Below are 21,374 nucleotides of genomic sequence, written 5' to 3' on the forward strand. Positions count from 1 at the left end.
CACATATGGATACTAAACAGCTCTCCAAAGCCCTTTAGCTAATCACTGCCACACTGCAAGGAAACATCTAAATATGGCAAGTCTTGTCTCAATACATATTTACTTTTTTTTTTTTCATCCGAAATAAGAGAACATTTCATTTTTAAGCTTATTAATTAACAGTTCTCTTCTGCAGTATTTGGCTCAGCATCAAGCGGTTCATTTTTAAAAGTTAAACAATGCTATATATATTCTACACAAACCTTTAACTATAATGTTTTAAAATTGCTCTTACAGATCAGCACTGAACAACATAAATGGAACTTTAGTTAGGTTTATTCAAATTACATCATCCTGTATTCTGCTGAAGCCACTGTTTAAATAATTGGATGTGTTTGGAGAAACAGAGAAATATAGAAAATTCTGTAACATTTATGCATTCACAGATTTTAAATATTTACAAATTGATTACGGGCAAATGATTTACAAGGATTACCATTGTAAGTTATTCAGCTTTGATGCATCAGATCTCATTATTCCTGTGAAATGCATGGGTATCCTCTTGAACCACATTTCCATTTGACCAGCTTAACAGAGTTCAACGTATTCAGTATTTCTCACCATGATCACAGAAGCTTGAAAAAAATGTAAATGGTTTTTTACTCCTCTGAAGACATTACTTTATGCTCATTTTTAAAAAGCTATATAAGAGCAAAAGGCTCTCATCTGCTACACTTGATTTAATGCAGCAGACAAAAAAGAATTTGGATCAGCATTACAGCAAATTCTTTTCTTTTCAGAAGCTTGGCTACTGTTCTTTATCCAAACTTACATAAGGACTGTAAATTTTTTGAATAATTATTGCTTAACATGTCAGTTTATTCTTAAAGAAATAATGTTAAGATTCTTGGAGTGTATATTCTAAAACTGTGGTACTTAGTAGATATGTTGTTAATGAAAACAAGTTTAGTTAGCATAATTTAATTAGATTATTTATATTATATTAAGTCCTGCTGAGGCTCATGAAAATGCTATTGCGTGTGCAGATACTTAGTCATAGATGACAAATTTAATTGTTTTCTTCATGGTGGTACAATTTGCAGTTCAAAGTATCACAACTCCATAAGATTTACCCTAATATACAGGCCATTTAAAGATGAGGATTCATCCCTTGAGGATGTTGTTGACCCCAACATAACATTGTCAACCAATAAAAAAGAAGACAAGAAAAAATGGGTGGTTTTCCTGTGACTGAATTGAGGTTTTTGTTGGTTTTGTTTTTGCTGGTTTGCTTTTTTGCATTCAGCCCGTGATTACAGGTAGTTTTGGCAACCATCTGGTTGCCCAAATGTTCATCGTGCAATACCCTTAACCTCCAGGTAACCTATTATACTCACAAGGTGATCAAAAGTGGTTGATTGTTTGGAGATCCCACTGTATCCAGGAACCTGTTTCCATACAGACTTTCTGGCTTGGACTGGCTACAAAAACTGTCAGACAGATTGGCGAAGGTTTGAAACTAATTGCAGTCTAATTTGTCAATTCAGACAGATTGCCAATCCTTTGCAATTAAATTGCAGTGAGTGCAAGTAATCTGCCATGTGTCTCTTTGCAATGTGGGACTCAATACAACTAGTTGACAATTGGATGTCTTCTAGTTATATTCCTATATTACAGCAAGGTTGCTGAATGCCTGAGTGCCTTTGCAGTTACATTTACAGAAACTACGTCATTGTTTTGCCAACTTGACACCATTCAGTTTTAAACTAATGGCTGACTGACTCGTATTATTTTTAATATTATAATCTTATTGCCATTTTATCACAAAAGCCAACAAAGACAGAAACTGACTGTGAGTGGTTGCAGACCTGATCCCTATCTTCAAAGCGACCCTTTCAAAGGCAGCAAAATTGTAAGTACATAAAACATGGTCGCAGCAATGTTGTTCATGCTGTTGTTTATTGTTTTCCCTCGTGTGAATGTACTTGTTAGAACTGTAAATTTCAATTTCCCACATTATACATTATTTTGTAAAATAAGATTAATTTAAAGAAAAAAATAACTGCCTGTGACTCTGAGAAGTTCAATGTCACAAACACTTATTTTATTATATTATGCTCTTTCAATACCCTTAGGCGAGGTCAGGAATCCAGAGCACACTGGGGTGGTGCATGCGGATGTCTAAACACTCTGAGTATTTCATCCCTATGCACTTCTTTACCCATGAGACTCTTGCAGTCTGATGCCCCGGTCCACTGTGGCTGCCTACTTGTTTTCCACAGGAAACAAACAATGTCCTGCAACTTTTTTCACATGTAACACATTGCACTTCAAATATGGGAAAGATATTCTACATCTGCATCTCATAGTAAACAGAGACAGATGATATCCATGAAATGGACACTGGGGAGGCTCTCATCAGTGTATGTAGTAACAAGGCTTCAAGCTACTCGTGAGAATTGGAGAACTATCCATATCAAATCGCAGACTGCTACTTCTGGTCATTGACATTTTAAACTCACTAGACTGTATACTTGAAGGACAGGAATTCAAGTTAAATGTTCAACAGATGGAGGTAAGTGAGTTCCCAAACTGTGAGGTAATCATAGTTTGAAACTATTTCAAAACATGCTAACAGTGAAACTATTTGCATGCATGTTTAACTGAAGACTGACTTCTATTCTTGGCTACAATAGTTCAGGAAGGAAGTAACACCTTAAAAGACACTTGGCTTCAAAGGAAGTAAAAATGAATGGGGAATGTAACTGTTTTGCAATAACAATGAGTGTTAAATGTCTTATCTTACTCCTGAAAGAAAATCAAAAAACTGTTATTAACATTTTCAGTTGCGTTCAAAAGTTTACATACATCATAGGCATGAGTGTCATGGTAATTTGGGGCTTTTTTTTTTATTACTTTTCCATCCATCCATCCATGTAGTTTCTTCCACTTGTCTGGGCCACAGCTCAGTACCTCTTTCAGCTCATCTGGGACAACAATAGGGTGTTCCCAAGTCGGCCAAGAGATGTAATTTTTCCAGCATTTTTTGGGTCTTATCCCGTGACCTCTTCCTGGTAGGATATACCTGGTAGCATCAGATGTCCAAACCACCTCATCTAGCTCCTTTTAATCTGGAGGAGTAGTGTCTGTATGCTGAAACCCCTCTCACTTGACTGAACTCCTCAATCTCGAAGTCAAAAGTCAGCCATAACTAACTTCCAGTGTTTACATCCACAATCTCATTCTTTCCTTTACTACCCGTAGTTCGAGACCATTGGTGAGCGTAGAGACCTAAAGCAACCAGCAAATCAATAGCTTTGCTTTAACACTCAGCTTTCTCTTCACCACAATGTCTGGTGTCATCCGTGACATCCGTGTCACTGCAGATGCAGCCCCAAACCATCTGTCAAGCTGCCCTTTTCCTCTCCCCTCTCAAGCACACCACCTACAGACTCCAAGAAGGCTAGGTACGCTGAACTGGCGTTTGGTGCATAAATGCAAATGAGAATCAGGACCCATTCTCTGACCCAAAGGCCTAGGGAAGCACTCGTTTGTCCACTGGTAAAAAAAAAAACAACAACAACACAACCCTGTGCTGTGGTATCCCACGAATACGCACCCCTTCCTGCTGCCTCCAGTCAACTCCAGACTAGAACAGAGTCCAGCCTCTCTCTACAACACTGGTTCCAGAGTCTAAGTTGTGTGTTGAGGTGAACCTAACTATATCTAGCTTGTATTTCTCAACCACATACAAAGCTCAGGCACCCTCCTTCCATCAGAGAGCCACCTCCTCTGGCTGCCTCCAGGGTGGGGCTGATCATTTTTTCTCTTTTTCATAGGAGTTGTCTGATTCAGTCTTCATCAGGGTCCTCACCCAGGAACAACTTGCCTTGGGAGTTCCTGCCAACAACAGAGACCCTGGGATAAGCACCAGAGAAAGTCCTTAATTAAAATTGGTAAAAAATTAAAAATCCTCTGACAGACCCATAAATACTACTTAAAGTTTAAAGAAACAACAGAGGTGATCCTCATCCCTAGGTTTGTCACGGAGAGTGATTTGTGCAGATTTAAAAATTAAGAACTAGTAAATGTTTGGCCTCATGGAAAATATGAACTTTTGGCCAGAATAACCTGCTGTGTCCTCTACATCATGAAATCATCATTTCTTAAGCCCAAGGCATGTTAAGCTGGAAAAAAAGATTGAAAAAAAGGTTTAATTTGAGATTGAGAGGAGAATTTTCTCTTTATATCCAGGTCCATTCCTCCCAGCTCAGGAAACAGAAAACCTGCATTTTTCCGTAAGCATATTAGTTCCAGTGATAGATCTTGATTCTCACTGAATGAGAAATTAATCGCTGTGACCTGGCACAAGTGTTTTGGCACATTGACGTCTGCCTCCAGTCAGCAGGTATTATCTGAGTGTTTCTTCATCTTCCTCATGGGCCAGAGTTCCCATTGGATTTTTTTTTATCAGGCTCATATATATCTCCTGACAGTTACCTCAGCATCTTTAACTTATTGAAGTAAAATATAGCAGCGCCAGGGAGCAGATGCCAGAGGGTTACTCACTCCACCATGTCCCACTGATTGAAAACAGATCTCTCACACCAGAGGGGGAAGAGGAGACAAAGGCAGTGTAGTAAGACTCATGCTGTTCACATTTGATTTCCAGTTGTATTGGCACAGTTTTACCCGGCTAGTCAGCAGTCACAGATTGTTGCATTCCTGTGCTCTGTAGATATTGTAGATATTTATCAATGGTTTAATAACAGTGTTAAAGAATGGGCATGCACACATATATAAACCCATCTTACTTTCTTGATTTTTTCCCGTTAAATTAAAATGAACATAATTCGAGAGCCATGACATCCTGTTAGCCCTTTTCTATTCACAGTGAAGTGCTTTTCGCCCAGAGCTGTGTACACAAGACTTAATGCTCAATGCTCAAAAGACAGTTCTTCTCCAATTAGTCTGAACAGTGGATTTTGCTTTCACAAAATGTTCTATGTTGTGCTAGCTAATTTGAAGTCAAAGCACCGCTTACGCACACATCTAACCTCAAAAAGCTTTACCTTTTCTAGTAATCCCAAAGATCTATACCTATTCCCTACTTCTACAGTCAATTATAGCATTAGGGACTAACTTGTGAAGCAGATAAACGAACTGGAATGCTGAGGTAGTAGCTTCTGGTCTGCTGCTTTATCCCCATATCCCTCTGGAAAATGTATATGCTGAAAATTATGGCTAATTTATAAATGCAAATGTCTTTAAAAGTGAGAGAAAATACTGGTACCTATAAAATTAAACGGGCAGTGCATAAAATGTCGATTCCTTCATTTTTTCTGTCAGTAATGAAAGAATTGTATTGACGTGCAACAACAGTGCAATACTACTGCATTTTGTAACGCTTGTGCTGACCTTCAAAAAACTTGAATTGTGGTGATACTCTGCCGTAACCTCACTCTAATAATTGTCTTAACAAAACATAACTGAAGCCATAATTAAGGATGCAAAGCTTCTAATTCTAAAGTCCTCTACTGAAGACTCTGACTATAGCCCAGCATGTAATGTAGGTTAAGGCTTCAATGCACTAATTAAAAGATTACGTACATCTTATAATATATCTTTTATTCATATACAATTATTGTACATACTTGGACATTTTTTTTTGTTTTAACTATATAACAATGATCTCATCACAATGAGGTTTCTAGGCAACCCGCACTATAGAGACATACTGCACAACAAAGTCTAATATATAACTCTGTAAAACATGAAAATGTCATTTCCTTAACAGTATAATTATTGAGCTTTAGAAGGTTGTTTTTTCTTTATAGTATTGCCTTTGTGCCAAACGTTATTCTACTCAGGGTAACAACATCAACAATATGATGACTTACTCTGAAAAAAAAATCTGCGTATAAAGTTATTTTGTTTTTGTTTTTTTTAGTTTTGTCTAAGTTTAAGTTCAGAATTTTAAAAAAATCACCCAAAGAACATGGAAAAAATCTGTTAGGGACCTGTGTGTCATTGTAATTTACTGTCTTCTCACTGCTATAACAGCTTTAGATCACTTCCCACTCTCCAGTCTTCTTGACTAATTCCAATCCATAAAAACAAAAGTGGATGGCATATAAAGGGCTTTAGTTGTTTGAAAAGATCAAAAATCAAAGAGGAAATACAGTATACATCCATATACTGCAGAAAGTGGACACGCAGAGTACAAAGATACAGAAATATATGTAAATATAGTGGGCATCCAGCATTTATCAACTCGCCCTCCAAGTTGGAAAATGCTGTCGTGCACAGGGGTCTCAAGAGGAAGAAGTATTTGCATCGCTGTACTTTTTTCTGTATTCGTTTTACTGTATTTCATGCCTCCCATTAAAATTACACACAATAACACAAACATTTTTGCCACTTTGTATGAAGAAAAATGTTTTTTAGTCTTTCAATGAATGTTGATAATTCCACAACCCTTCAGATGCATCATCCTCAAATTATACTAGTTTCCTCATTACTATTATAGGAGCATTATTAGCACTTTAGTCTCTGACCGTAGTGCAGCTTCTGTTAGAAAAGTTTATTTTGAATACAAGACATTCCTTTGCAAGCATTTCTACTTTTATTGCTAATTTTAAGGTAGATGAAACAGAGTGAATACAGCAGCTGACTGATGATTGGTTAAATTATGAGGTAAATTATATGGTTGCCTGGTTTGTCTGTAGTCAGCCATTAATTTAATTTAGTTTAAACTATAGACTAAGGAAATTTTATTGGTGTGGAAGTTGGAAAGTGTGGACCTGTCATGAGAGACTGGTACAGTTAATGTAACAATTCATGCAATTAAAAGAAAAAAGTTAAGAGCTGTCTGTTTTATTTAGTATGTGCTGCTGTTCTCTGTTCTCTTTACTCTAGTCAGATGTGTGACATTGCAGGACAAATGGAAAACAAAGTATTTTCTGGCGATTTAGTTTCGAAGCTACCTTCATTATTTCCTTCAGTTTCCACCCACGTGTATGAATAAAAAACATTTCCCTGTCACTTAGAGCTTGTTAGAAATGCACTGATCAAACAGAGATGTGGATTTTATCATATGACACTGGTATTTGCACTGCTCTCCCATGGAAGAGAACAGAAAAGTAACATCACTACACATTTTCAGGGGTGTGTGTCTGTTTGTATGTGTGTCCGTGCGTGTGTGTGTATGCGTGTGCGTGTGTTTCCATTTTCAAAGTTTCCTTCTTACATTTAGAGGTGCGTAGAGAAGAATAAAGCTTTACTGTGCCCCAGGGGAAGTTTACTTTGCAGAGAGTGGTCCTACAAAATATATATATTATACAATGTGATGTACAAAAGCAAATGTGCTACACTATCACCATGAACCATGAGGGAAAGGATTCAAAACGTGTTTAAAGAAAGGAACTGGAACTTAATATGTAAAGGATGCTGAAGGTCCAAAATGATTTGAGTCCTTTAAAGGACCATCATGTCATATACTTGCTAAAGCTGATAAAGTGTGGCCCAAGACATCTTAAAGCATACCTTTACAGTTTTAGCCAGTGTGTTCCAGTTTTTTAAGGTTAAGAAAGCCATAGAAGATGAAAGCACTGACTCAATAAGGGAAAGATAAAAGATTTTCTTTAGTGTCCTGATACATTAATAACTTTGCAACATTTACTGCCTTTCTGCACAGTAAAGGTTTTTTTACTTTTATCTCAGATGTTTCCAGGGATGGAAAGTGTAGGAAATATTTAACTAGGTTACAATCTGCTTCATGCTGAAGCACCTTTCAGTTAAAGTTTGCTATATGCATTCGATTGTAAATTTAATATAGCTGTTTTCAGTGTTGTTACCTTGGCATACTCACTGAATAAGAAAATACCTCCACATTGTAAAGTTTTTATTAATTTTATTTTATTACCAATAAAAAGGGATTCATGATGAAATTAAGATATGATCAGCAAACACTTTATTTTCACTATTTATGTCATATTTAACCAATTACTTACACACAGTCCATATTTTTCTCTTGGTAGCCCACACAACTTCTACCGTAGGAACTACTATAAAAACAATCGACTTCTAACACTCTTGCTTTATATAGTCAATCAGTTATTGTTTTATTTCTTGAAAACAAAGACTTTAAGCAAGATATGTGCACCTTACAAGTCTGGTGCCTTACAGCTGCTTATTGACTTTGGATAGAAATATGTTTTAACTCCAAGTTGGATCGCCATAATGAATGAAGTGTCAGATTAACTTAAGTTAACAGCAACTGAGATTCCTTCTGGGGTCAAAGAAACATTACCTCACGAAAATGGAAGGAAATAATTCTCACTTATCAAAAACTACTCAAAATACCAGTGTTCACAAGTTACATGGATAAATATTTCCAGAAATCATGCTTTCTTTGCACAAAAGACTTACTTTATCTCATTAAGGACAGCAGAGGTGTCATGCAAGGGGTCTCAAGACAGCTTTAAGTGGCTGTGAGGTAATTAGTGGTGTAGTAAGCTGAAAATCTGCTACAGACGACTCCTTATTTTTTTACTTTTGCTTCCAATTGTTCATTATTAAACTCCTGCATAGTTTTAATTGACCATACTTGAAAATCTTAGTAGAATTGAGCAGTCTAATGAAGTGAAATCAAATTTGAAAATAAATCACTTACCTCAGAAATGCACTGTGTAACATTATGCTTCCTTTCCTTGTAAGTGCAAGGAATGAAAGGCTGAGCATCTTTTAGAGAATAATCTTATGCAGGCAGAATATACCTATACAAAACATTACTTAACTGTCATGATTAGGCTGTGTGCAGGCAGGATGAGGACGCAAACGCAAGCTCACGGAGGCAGGAATGAACTCAAAACACAGTTTTATTGCTGACGGAAGTTAAGGCGATACAAAATAATATGAAACTAAACTGGGAAGTCATAAAGGAACTGACTCACAAGGAAACACACAGAGGGGCACACAGTCATGAGGGAGAACGCTAGGGGTGGGGGGAAAAATCGATACTGTGTAGTATCGTGATATTTTGTTTGCTAATAATGTATCGATACAGGGACAGCAGAAGTCGATATTTTGTTACAAAAAAAGGTTTTGTGCTCTGACTTCAGAGCATGTTGATCCTTTTTCTGAGCAAGGATCCTGACATTCCTTCACTGTCCAAATGTGTTTAACTTTTTTTTGGCAGCAATAAACATGACAGTTTACTTATTTTAATTTAAGACATGTTTTATTTTAATTAAGTTTAAAACTTTTTTATTTAATGTAAAATTATATTTTGTTTTAATTTACTTTAAAATTCTTCGGTTGCTGAAGGGGCTGCATAGTTTTCATAAATTGCATAGTTCAGAATAGCTATAATTGTACCAGATGGTTGCATTCAGTTAAGTTGGACTAGACTGTAATACAAACCGTTCAGTTTGTCAACAATAAAACTGACTGAAATGAGAGAAAAACTGAGTGCGAGACTTTGATATTAGATAAAATGAATATTGATAAAGTTTACCTTTATGTACAGAATCTGAATATCGCAAAATATTAAAAAAAAATTGCAATAATATCGTATCGTGCGTTAAGTATTGTGATAATATCGTATCGTGGGATGTATGGTGATTCCCACCTCTAGAGAACGCGACACTGAACTGAGGGAGACGCGGCCATAAATACACAGAGGGTTAACGAGGGAAGTGGGACACACGGGGAACACAGCTGACACAGATAATCGTAATGAGACAGGGCAGGATCGAACACAACATGACACATACTGACGAGAGACTGTCAAAGTAAAACAGGAAGTAAACAGAGGTTCAGACAGGAGGAGAGAGAGCACGGGGAGAGCACAGACATAACGGGCTGGGGAAAACATGGAATAAAACACAAGGAGGGGAAACGAGGGCTCACAGATACACAGAGGGGCACACAGGGGGTAATCAAATAAGGAACATCTTAACAGAACAACCTAGGAACCAAGGCATAAATAAAGAACAAAATACAAAACACACGAAAACTAAGAATACTGGGCCAACATGGCAACAAAAGGTTACTGTAACTGAGAGCAAAAACAGAAACGTTTATTTAATATTGAAAATTAAAAACACCTTCGAACTAAAAATGTGTTCTAACATTGGAAATTAAATTTTCATGTTTTAGGCAGAGTATCATCAAGTCTAAATGATCAAAATATGGACTGTAAAATAGCACGTGATGCTCCAATAAACGTACGTCTCCCTTCTTCACTCAAGTTTCATACGTACTGTTACACTTGTAAGTGGAGGACCTGAATACTGTATTGCCAGGAAATACTTTACTTTGTGCTTGGTTCGACTCTGGTGGCCTTGCTAATCATATAACAACATCAATGAAAAGGCCTTTTGAAATAAGAACCCATAGCCGGAAAGCTGGGTGTTAGTCTACAGGTTGTTCATTCGCTCTTGGCAGGCATTCAGGCCTCAGTTAAGGCCACAATCTGATTATATTCCCACTTTTAATCTCAATAAACACACCTAAGTGAATTAAACTTGACACTGAGTGCTGGTTATGGAAGAAGCAAAACAGACTCATCTTGATCAGGATATGGGGGGAAAAGAGAGTTTTTGCTTTTGAAAAGGTGGAAAGCTAGTATGCTTACTTCTTTTTTGTTTTTTCACTTTTTTTTATGGTTTTCATCCCTTTGCATTATTTACAAATTTGTCTCGCAACTCTTTGGATGAAAATAAGTTGTGTGTTTCCCGCAGTGAAGATGACTTCCATGTACTGGGCTGGCCTCTGAGTACACGTGCATATCAATAAAAGGAGACTCTTTGAACCTTTTCAATTCGGCAGAGCATTTCAGTCTCCTTTCAAGGACCCAAGAAGCACAATGTCTCCATCCACAGGACAAATGTGGTCATTGAATGGCTTCTTAAACATTAACCGTGAACCATTACTAATATGTTATAGTTATGAGACATTAATCCAGTGAGAAGATTGTCGCTAGTGCAAAAAGGAACATTCATTATAAAAAATTGAAAAAAAAAACATACTGAGATATCATTGCAGGGATCTGACCATGTGGATCTGACCATCAAATGACTAAAGATAAAATAAAAAGAAAGAAAATACATTTGACACTAATTGACTGTCAGCGCATGTTGCATTATATCTTTCATGTATGTTTGCAGTTTCAAATGTTTTCTTTCAGTGATTATTTAGCCTTTCAGGATGGCACTATAATCCATGCCAGCCAGTAGATGGCCCTGCAACACAACTATAGTTACAGCATTTCCACTGTACATGCATTTAAGTCAAAGTGATTATACATTATGTTGATTTTCATTTCTTACAAAGAAGTAAAGTCACTGCATTACTTACATTTTGTGAGGTGCATTTGCAACACAGCTACTGTTCAATATCGATCATCTACATTGTTTTGTTTTTAACTCAAAATCACCACAGAGACATTGAAGACATTTCTGGGAGGTTTCATTGATTTATTGTTTTACCAATTTCTGTGCAAGGGTAAGAATTACAAAAATCTACACACTAGAGATGATAATATATCCTGTTTCTATCATACAATGTTACTTTTACAAGCGTCCTTTAACAATATGTATATATTCATTCCGATGTACCTATTACACATTAAAGATATACTGATCATCCTCATAAGACGGACCACAAATATCACCAACAGTAAACAAGTTTGGCTAAACGTACGCACAGCCTGCAGTGACCATGTGTACTCTAGACGAGGCTTGACAAGCTTCAATGATGATGTGCTATATCATGTTCCTAGTACAAGTTCATCAAAATGAAAACACAAAACTTACAAATGCAGCACAGTTCCCTGTAGTGTTTTTTGTATAAGTGCATTAGTCATTTGAAGTGTACGAGAGTCTGTTGAGGTAACACAGCTAATCCTTTAATATAGAGAGTTGACAATAATATAAGCTCTTTTTTTTATGTTTGTCTTTATTTCATTGTTTTAATTATAGGCACAGCATATCTATAATGGTCACAACAACTTTCGGTATTATTTGTATTACTGTACTTCAGGTTATTTTGCTACTCTCTGGCCCATTCTGACATTAACAGATGAAGAAAAAAGAGAAAGTAGTTTTGGCTAAGGAAATCACTTACTTTTCTTTTGATATATAAGAATTAAGAAGTAACTTTAGAAACAGATTCCCAGTCCTGACACGGAGTGGACACTATCAAATATTAGAATCACAGTGGGTATATAACAGTCCTGGTCCACTGCTGAGGAAATGTAACAAATGGAGGGAGAAGAGGAGCTGCACTGCTGCCGCCTGACACAACTTTGCCTGACACAGGCTATTGGACAATGAGACTACCTTCGCAGTGGCCGTAAACTTGCCAGACTGAAGCAGCAGCACAAGCTGGCAAACTGGTGCCAATTAGGCCCATTTGTGCTTTAGTTGCCAATCAGTCTGCTGCCAGGAGTTTCACCAACACTTTTTTCTTAGCTTTACCCAGCTCCTTACATTTCAAGGTAACATTTGGAGGATTTCATTTAAAGCCACCGTGCATAGAGGTTTTGTATAGAATCTTTTAACGGCTTGGGGCCGAAGCCCATGATAACATTACACAGCTGCAATTTCCTTGGAGCCAGCATCTAGTGGTCATTAGAAAAACTGCAGTTTGAGACAGGTCCACTGTGTTTTCCCCATCCAGCCATGTTGTCTGTCTGTCTGCTTATGCTGTGACGCTGTGGGACAGGCTTGCTGAGACAACTTCTTTCAATATAAATGGTATATAAAAGGAATATTATGAACCACCACCACAGACTAGATGTCTACATGATTAGTGGTGAAATATTCCCTTAAGTATTCTCTTTATAATGGAGCAGGAAACCACTCACAAAGAACACGCTCATGGCATCTTTGTAACCTAATAACATTTCATTGAGATACTTCTCTGTTGTGTTTCAGTAAACAGAAGCATTTTCCAGTGCATCCCTTTACCCAGCATGGCTATTCAGCATGACAGCATTACTATAAAATAATTCTCATAGATTTAAATCCTATTTTTGCGTAACATATCACTGCAGTACAGTACATTGACTTGTTCCCAACACACGTGGAAACAGAGTGGATGTTGTGGGCAGAAACAAGCACCTATCCTACACTACACAAGATTAGTGGTAAATATTCATCGGGTGTCAATGTTTGTTTTGCCGTCCAAAAAAAGGGGAAGGGACATGATGATAATCTGAATCACTCTGTATCCACAGCATTCTTCAACCACTTGTCTGACTGGAGCTACATGTTACCTTGTTTGTCCGAGGAAGAAGAGGAGGTGGATGGTGATGGAGACGGTGCTTTGGGGAAGACCCTGTCAGTGGGAGTAATGCTCGGGCTGCCCAAACCAGACGAACTGGAGCTGCTGGAGCGGTGAGGTCCTTGGCCCTGTCCAATCACAGGAGCCGGTCGAACAGGTCTGACAGGCGGGGGCCTTAAAGGAGCACTTGGTCTACGGACTGACAGAGCGGGCTTAAAAGTGGTCATAGTCTCAGATGAGGAGCTACTACTGCTGCGTCGCTGGGCTGCATCTGGATCCCTGATCACCATGGTATGGAGAGGGCTGGCAGACACCTCCTGCACTCCACCAGGGTGCTTAAGCGGCTCCAATGTGTCGAGCACAACGTCAGGCGCGTGCTTGGCTACATTCTGCCTCTCCAACTCACGCAACTCATGCAGGGCTGTATTCATTGTTTTCTCTATATCCTGAGAAGCATAAGTAGAGGAAAAAACAAAAGACACTGATGTCAAGCAACCAAGCAGAGAGTAGCTAAATCTATTTTAAGTTTTATTCCTCAGAGCTCGAGCCTTTTTATGTGATGGTGGAAAAACTAAACCCAAAATTTTATTTGCCAACTGTGTAATGTTTTGGTACCCATCAAAGAGCTAATGATGCACATAATATTTAGGAATGGTAGCGAGAATTGAGATTTTTTTCCTCCTTAATTTTGCCTCGATACAGTTATGATTTTTCAGATGAAGCTATAAAAGGAAGCTCCCTTTTTAGAGAAGCCATACATATAGGATAGTTGTATACGTACATGTTTGTTATACAATAAAATAAGAAAAGTCTATATTAAAAACTGCATGTGCTTTTAAGGATTTTAATCACCTCAGCGAGTGCCTCGGTCTCAAGAGCCTTGTGGTCTCCTAAACTTGCATGCCGGGTGGTGCTTGGTGATGATCTTTGAGAGTGGCTGTCGACAAACGCCTTTCTATCAGGGTGGCTGATGCAGCCAGCACTGCCAAATGTGGTGAGACGGCGTTTCTCGGGACTGTCAGTTAGACCCCTGCTGACAGCTATTTTGTGTGGACTCTGGGGGCGAGGCATAACCCTGGGGGGTAGATCAGCAGCTCTGGTGGGGCTCAGGCTGTCGGCGCCATTCCTATGGCGTGGAGCTGCAGCGCCATCTGATCGCACTCGCACCCTAAAAAGAGGCGATGAAATTGATATTTAATTCGTGAATAGTTTCAGTTTCTTTGCTCTGGATAAATATTCAATGTCCTTCCTCTCTCAAGTCCATCCCAAATATCTAACTGTTACTACCTTCCTAATGCTGGTCCAAAGCGGTTCTCAGGTGTGTGTTCACAAGGAGACTGACGCTCATTCCTTGATGAGGTTCTGTCATCGTGGTGCGGCCCACTGCTGGTCTCACTCTCAGTCCGATGAATGCTCTCTGAGAACGCGTCGTCCCTGATACAGATGCATATCGATGACGCTTTTTTATTCATGTTTAACATAGAAAATAATTGACAGTAGTCTGCTAGATAAACTAAATAAGGAGTTCTGCAGTGTTTGAACTGTTAATTCATTTCTGTGTTCAATTTTTTTAAAGATTTTTTTCTTGATGAATGAATCATTGATAACTACATTCCCATTTCATTTAAAGCAACTGTTCATTGAGTTTTTGTACAAAGTATACAATCTGTTAAAGCCAGAACTGTAAGTGCTTGATTCTGAAGCCAAAGCCGACGTAACAGAGTTGTAATTTCCTTGGAGTCAGTGTCTAGAAGTCAATAGGGAACTGCAGTTTCAGGCAGTTTCACTGTCTTCAACTTCTTTCATTATAGTTGTTGAAAATCAAATGAGAATCCTTAATAATCACATCCCTGCACAAAAACACCACAGCATTGTACCTACCAAGCCCATTCTTTTAAAGGGAAACATTAACCACTAATTACTCTGTCCTTTTGGTCCTTTTCTGCATAAATCACTACTCTTCCTAATTTAGCTTTAATTTTGTTACCTGCCTACTATTTATCAGAAAAGAAGCTATTAAGAAATTAAAGGCCTCCATTCAATACGTGACCTGAGTGAATGTCCATTCGAAGAAAATCTCTTTTTAGCAAATTGTGGATCAGAGGGTAATTGCTTCGACCACAAAGGTTATGTTTTTGTTACCCTTTGTCTGTTAGCAGAATTACAGAATAACTACCACTTGAATCTGAATCATGAAAAGATGGATTGTAGCCAAATAAAGATCTCAACACATTTTGGAATAAATAAGAGTGATTAATGTGCTTAGTTGAGGTCTGCCCTCTTTGAGTATCTGTTGCTCCAATAAGAATGCAATAAAATGAAAGTGTAGCATTTTATTCATAATGATCCTTTCATTAGGAAGATTTCATTAAGGCCAAGCTTTCTGAAAATGGAACACAACTGACAAGCTTTTTTTTTTTTACTTTTTATGGGCTTCACAGCCTAAATAAATCTAACTTACATGTCTTGTACCACAATGTATTGATGTGGGATCAGCCCATCCACACCATTATGTCGCCCTTCCCACCAGTCCTGAGAAGCTCGCAGGTAGAGCAGCAGAGAGGCTCCCTTCTTAAAGGACAGCTCTCTTGGACTTCGGCCCACGTAGTCAAATTTGGCTATGGCTTCGATTTGCTCCAATTCTGCCATATGAAAAAAGATCAGAGGAAATCTCATTATTTTCTCTGTCAGCTTCTCAACATCCAGCTGCTGTCTTCACAATGGATTGATGTGTTTGCTGACTCACCATCATCACTTGTGTTAGGCCCGGTACCATTGTCAATCTCATCCAGAGCTCCTGGTTCACTGTGGGGGCTTTCACTGGAGAGAGGAGATGCAGAAAAGGAAATGAAAAAAATAAGAGCCATTTACGCACTCTTATTCTTCAATCATTACCTTTTATAACAAAGGAATCCTTAATTACCAGACCAATATTATATTTATCATGTGGCAGCAACCTCAATAGACCGAGGCATGCAGACAGTCAAGACAACCTGCTGACATTCAAACCAACCATCGGAACATGAAAGAAAGATGATTTACGTGATTTATCAGCTGGTCTTATCATTTCGGAAACTGCTGATCTACTGGGATTTTCCCACCACAGCTAGGGTTTACAGAGAATGATCCGCAAAAAAGAAAATATTCAGTAAGAGGTGATGGAAAAATGGTCAGACTGCTTCCAGCTGGTAGGAAGGCAACAGCATCCTAAATAAGTACTTGTTACAATCAAGGTATCCAAAAAAATATCAGTGATTGCACACCTAGTGCCATTCCTGTCAGTAAGTCTACAAGTCATGTGGACTTACCAAAGTTGGACAACAAAAGACTGGAAAAATATTTCCTGGTCTTTCTTCCTTTATATTCAGATAGTAGTGTCATAATTTGGCACCAGGAACATGAAAGCATTGGTCCATTGTGCCTTGTATCAACAGGTGGTGTAATAGCATAAGAGATGGGTCTTGTGATACTCTGGGCCTGTCAGTACCAAATCAGCATCTTTTAATCAGCACAGGTTCAATGTTTTTTGTGACATTCAGATGGTAGGGTCAGAATCAGAGCATTGTGTCAGCGGTTAAGGCTGCTGGTGGTGTAATGGTGTAGGGGACATTTTCTTGGGACACTCAGGACTAACTAAGCATTATTTAGATGCCACAGCCTACCTAAGTACTGTTGTTGACCATATTCAGCCTTCACAGCGTACTTCTGATGGTTGCTTTCGGGACAATAACATGCCATGTCACAAAGCTCAAATCATCTCAAACTGTTATGTTGCAAATGACAATGAATTCACTGTAGTCAAACGGCCTCCACGGTCACCTGATCCTAATCTGATAGTCTTTGAGAGCGGAATGGGAGATTCGCATCGTGGATGTGCAACAAACAGATCTGCAGCAACTGCATGATGCTATCATGTCAGCTTGGACCAAAATCTTCCAGGACCTTAATGAAGATATGCCATGAATAATAAAACAGCTCGGAAGGCAAAAGGGACTCCAACCCAGTATTAGCAAACTGTGCCTAATAAAGTGTCAGTTTTTATTGCAAATGTTGTTCATGCAAATGAAAAGCTAAAAAAGATCCTGGCCTTTTTAATTTTTCTATATGCATATTTTTTCATGTATTTTTTGGAAACCTCTAAAACATACACTTTATACACCAAATTAAAGCAAAATCCAAACTACCTACTACATTAAATGTGAGATTCATATTATCCAATTAAATGACTGATCAGGATAAATCCTTTTAACAAGGAACTGAACAGCTACTCTTCATTCTTTAACCCTTGTGTGGTGTTCGTATTTTTGTTACTCAGCCAGTGTTCATGGGTCTGGTGGACCCGCTAGAGTTTTGGCTTTCCAAATTAACACTATCAAACAATTTTATGTTAAATTACTCAACAGATGTTTACTTCATCCCAATTACAAGACATATGAACAGCAAACATGGTTAATTTTTTCCCTTTACCTTTGTTAGATCACATTTATGAATTAATGTGCTTCTCGTTTTTCTTTTATATAAAATGTTATAAATAAATCAGTTATAATCAAGTGGAGTGAGTGGAAAGACACAACACATTTACACGTGAAAAAATAATTAATTGTTTAATTTTTCTTTTGAAAAAAACTGAACACGGGTCTCACAGACCCGAACACCATACAAGGGTTAATTCTAGCAGTTGGATCATTTAAGAAAGGCATTATTGATGTTATTCAATAATCATATTGCTGGTGCATACAGTCTTTAAATAAACAACACTTGCTAGCGTCGCTATAGAAAATAAGTCTTGTGTTTATGAGAAAAAAGCCAATACCCTTTATTAGGTGTCTGTCTAAGAAGATAATTCAGTATTGAGTGTAAAATCTACAGCCTTGTACAAAATGGCTTAGAGCCAGGGTAGGAAGTGGAAAATGTTACATGGTGCTATTTTTCCAAGGCCAAGTTGTTAATGGCTCAGAAAACACAGCACATTTTGGACACCTAGCTTTGAACCTACCAGTATTCGTCCCCTCCAGCCATGCACTTCTCATACACAGGTCCCTCCAGTTCTCGCTGGGTTGGAAAGATGACCTCATGGTGGATGATGATTGTCTTAATGATCTCATTAACATGTGCTTGGCAGGCCACAGGATCTTGGTCATCTGGTATGGGCATCAGTGTGGGGCCAAAGCAAATAGCGAGATTGTAGGGGTCCATCATGTTCTCATCGCTGTACTGGGAAAGACTGTGGAAAACAGAACCAGTAAGTATCATTATTTTAATTTTGCACACCGGAAAATTTGTAGTGACGAGACTTACTGGTTTAGAAATGCAAACAGGTATCTCATGACGATGATCACAGGCCGCGGAAGAGTCACGATTATCTGCTGAAGGTGATGAGCTCTTTCTGCACCAGAGTCAAGCTCTAAAAGTAATAAACAACAACAATCACAGAGTGCTACACTAAATAAAACATATTCCACATGTTTTCCTGGAATGTTACTCACTGGTAGTGGATATGAGGTCGGCGAAACGCTCTTTAGGGAACAGGGGGTTTTCCAACCCCCGGAAGTAAAGCTTAAGAACTCCCGCCACAGAGTTAATATCATGATCTGTCTGATCATCCATCAGTGGATCTTCTCCTGTAGATGTAGCATATTTTCAGTCTACTCAGTATTCATCCATTGCACTCACTTTCATGTAAGATAGCAGTGATTCTTAATATACATTTCAAATTCGGAAGTTAATGTATGCATTAAGAGTGCAGTTATGTTTGCTCATTTAGGATGCTGATCTCATGTATTATGCATTAAATGGTTTACATGTCCATTACAGGGTTACATATGGCACACAGGCTCTTTATTTGCACTTTAGAGTCCTGTGAGAGTAACTGCGGTTTCTGAGGTGGGCAAAACGAAATTTAAAATCAATCAAGAGTAGATGGCTAAGTGACCTGGGACTAACCTCTTTCAAATGCATTTTTAATATCATTGACTTCGACCTGGGATCCTGGAACTCGAAATATACCTTGCTGCTGAAGACCTGTGGACATATAAAGCTGTTAGTCTAAAATGGAAAAAAAGGTATTAATATAAATGGCACACCCCCTTAAAAATAAACCAGATTTATTTCTGTTGAATGTCTCAGTAAAGGAGTTTCTTCTGTTTTTTGTATCTAAGTATAAAAACAAGCTTAAAGATAGGAGACTTCAAACATATTAAAAAAAACAAAGGAAAGGGAAGGGTGTCTGAGGGCGAGCGTCTGGTGGCCGGGCCTTAGTCCATGGAGCCCGGCCGGGCACAGCCTGAAAAAGGGCCATGGGCCCATCTTCCTGCAGGCCCACCACCCGCAGGAGGCACCGTAGGGGTCGGGTGCAATGTGAGTCAGGCGGCGGCCAGGAGCGGAGGCCCTGGCAGACCGATCCCCGGCTAACAAGACTGGCAAATGGGACATGGAATGTCACCTCTCTGGTGGGGAGGGAGCCTGAGCTAGTGCGTGAGGTTGAGAGGTACCGGCTAGATATAGTCGGGCTCACCCCTTCGCCTTTCAAGCCAGGTCCTGACTGTCGTCTGTGCTTATGCGCTGAGCAGCAGTTCAGAGTACCCAGCCTTCTTGGAGTCCCTGAGTGGGGCACTGGCGGGTGCTCCTCCTGGGGACTCTGTTGTCCTACTGGGAGACTTCAATGCTCACATGGGCAATGACAGTGAGACCTGGAAGGGCGTGATTGGGAGGAATGGCCTCCCGGATCTGAACCCGAGCGGTGTTTTGTTATTGGACTTCCGTGCAAACCACAGTTTGGCCATAATGAACACCATGTTCGAACATAAGAGTATCCATAAGTGCACGTGGCACCAGGACACTCTAGGCCATAGGTGTCAAACTCTGGCCCGCGGGCCAAATTTGGCCCGCAGCCTAATTACATTTGGCCCGCAAAGCCATACCAAATTACTATTAGAGCAGGCCTACTGGTATTATACAGCTAATATATATATTGTTTAGTATTAAGCTTTGCTTGTTCCATATTCAGTTTTCCAGCAAAACTTATTTGAGTCCATAAGAAAAAATTCATTCTTATATCTGGAGGAAGATTTTTTTTTCAATAAATATTCATGTTAGCCCGCGACTTTGTTCCAGTTTTGAATTTTGGCCCACTGCGTATTTGAGTTTGACACCCCTGCTCTAGGCCACAGGTCGATGTGGTATGTAATCGTATCACCAGACCTGAGGCCATATGTTTTGGACACTCGGGTAAAGGGAGGGGCTGAGCTGTCAACTGATCACCACCTGGTGGTGAGTTGGATCAGGTGGCGAAGGAGGACGCTGGACAGACCTGGCGCACCCAAACGTACAGCGAGGGTGTGCTGGGAACGTCTAGCAGAGGCCCCAGTCTGCAAGATCTTCAACGCACACCTCTGGCAGAGCTTCAACAGCATTCCGAGGGAGACTGGGGACATTGAGTCCAAATGGACCATGTTCAGCACCTCCATTGCCAAAGCCACTGCATGGAGCTGCGGCTACAGGGTAGTTGGTGCCTGCCATGGTGGTAACCCCCGAACCAAATGGTGGACACCTGAGGGGAGGGGAGCCACCAAGCTTAAGAAGGAGTCCTACCGGGCTTGGTTAGCTTGTGGGACTCCAGAGGTGCTGTTGACTTCGACAGAGAAAATCATCAGGCGGTGGAAGGAATACTTTGAGGACCTCCTCAATCCCACTGGCACATCTTCCGTGGTGGAAGCAGAGTCCGGGGACGAAGGGGATGACCCGTCAATCTCTGGGGACGAGGTTACTGAGGCAGTTAAACAACTCCTTGGTGGCAGAGCCTCGTCCACCCCAAGTTCCTGAAGGCTCTGGATGTTTTAAGGCTGTCTTGGTTGACACGTCTCTGCAATGTTGCGTGGGGATCGGGGGCAGTACCCCTGGACTGGCAGACCGAGGTGGTGGTCCCCATCTTTAAGAAAGTGGACCAGAGGGTGTGTTCCAACTACAGGGGAATCACACTCCTCAGCCTCCCTGGGAAAGTCTATGCCAGGGTGCTGGAGAGGAGAGTTTGAACCTCGGATACAGGAGGAACAATGCGGTTTTTGTCTTGGCCGTGGAACACTGGACCAGCTCTTTATCCTCTTGAG

The 21,374-nt window shown here is 39.5% G+C and overlaps 1 protein-coding gene across 2 annotated transcripts in view; it reads right to left on the bottom strand.

Moving 5' to 3' along the window:
* Positions 1 to 21,374, bottom strand: part of LOC146574653 (SLIT-ROBO Rho GTPase-activating protein 3-like) — a 66,240-nt gene that overhangs the window by 17,485 nt on the left and 27,381 nt on the right. Inside the window, exons 14-22 of one of the 2 annotated variants that reach the window (XM_085274489.1) lie at positions 19,213 to 19,290; positions 18,756 to 18,890; positions 18,568 to 18,673; positions 18,266 to 18,493; positions 16,016 to 16,089; positions 15,731 to 15,911; positions 14,557 to 14,703; positions 14,122 to 14,437; positions 13,262 to 13,715 (exon numbers count right to left, since the gene is read on the bottom strand). In XM_085274489.1, coding sequence (XP_085130615.1) covers positions 13,262 to 13,715; positions 14,122 to 14,437; positions 14,557 to 14,703; positions 15,731 to 15,911; positions 16,016 to 16,089; positions 18,266 to 18,493; positions 18,568 to 18,673; positions 18,756 to 18,890; positions 19,213 to 19,290 — 1,719 coding nt within the window. Of the gene's footprint in view, positions 1 to 11,438; positions 13,716 to 14,121; positions 14,438 to 14,556; positions 14,704 to 15,730; positions 15,912 to 16,015; positions 16,090 to 18,265; positions 18,494 to 18,567; positions 18,674 to 18,755; positions 18,891 to 19,212; positions 19,291 to 21,374 lie in introns of those variants that run through there. The other variant, XM_085274488.1, reaches the window with a different exon arrangement.

This window comes from Mchenga conophoros, linkage group LG5 (assembly GCF_057382185.1).
Source record: "Mchenga conophoros isolate Kocher_MC1m ecotype Shallow Benthic linkage group LG5, M_conophoros_male_GT1.1, whole genome shotgun sequence".
NCBI classification, from domain to species: Eukaryota; Metazoa; Chordata; class Actinopteri; order Cichliformes; family Cichlidae; genus Mchenga; species Mchenga conophoros.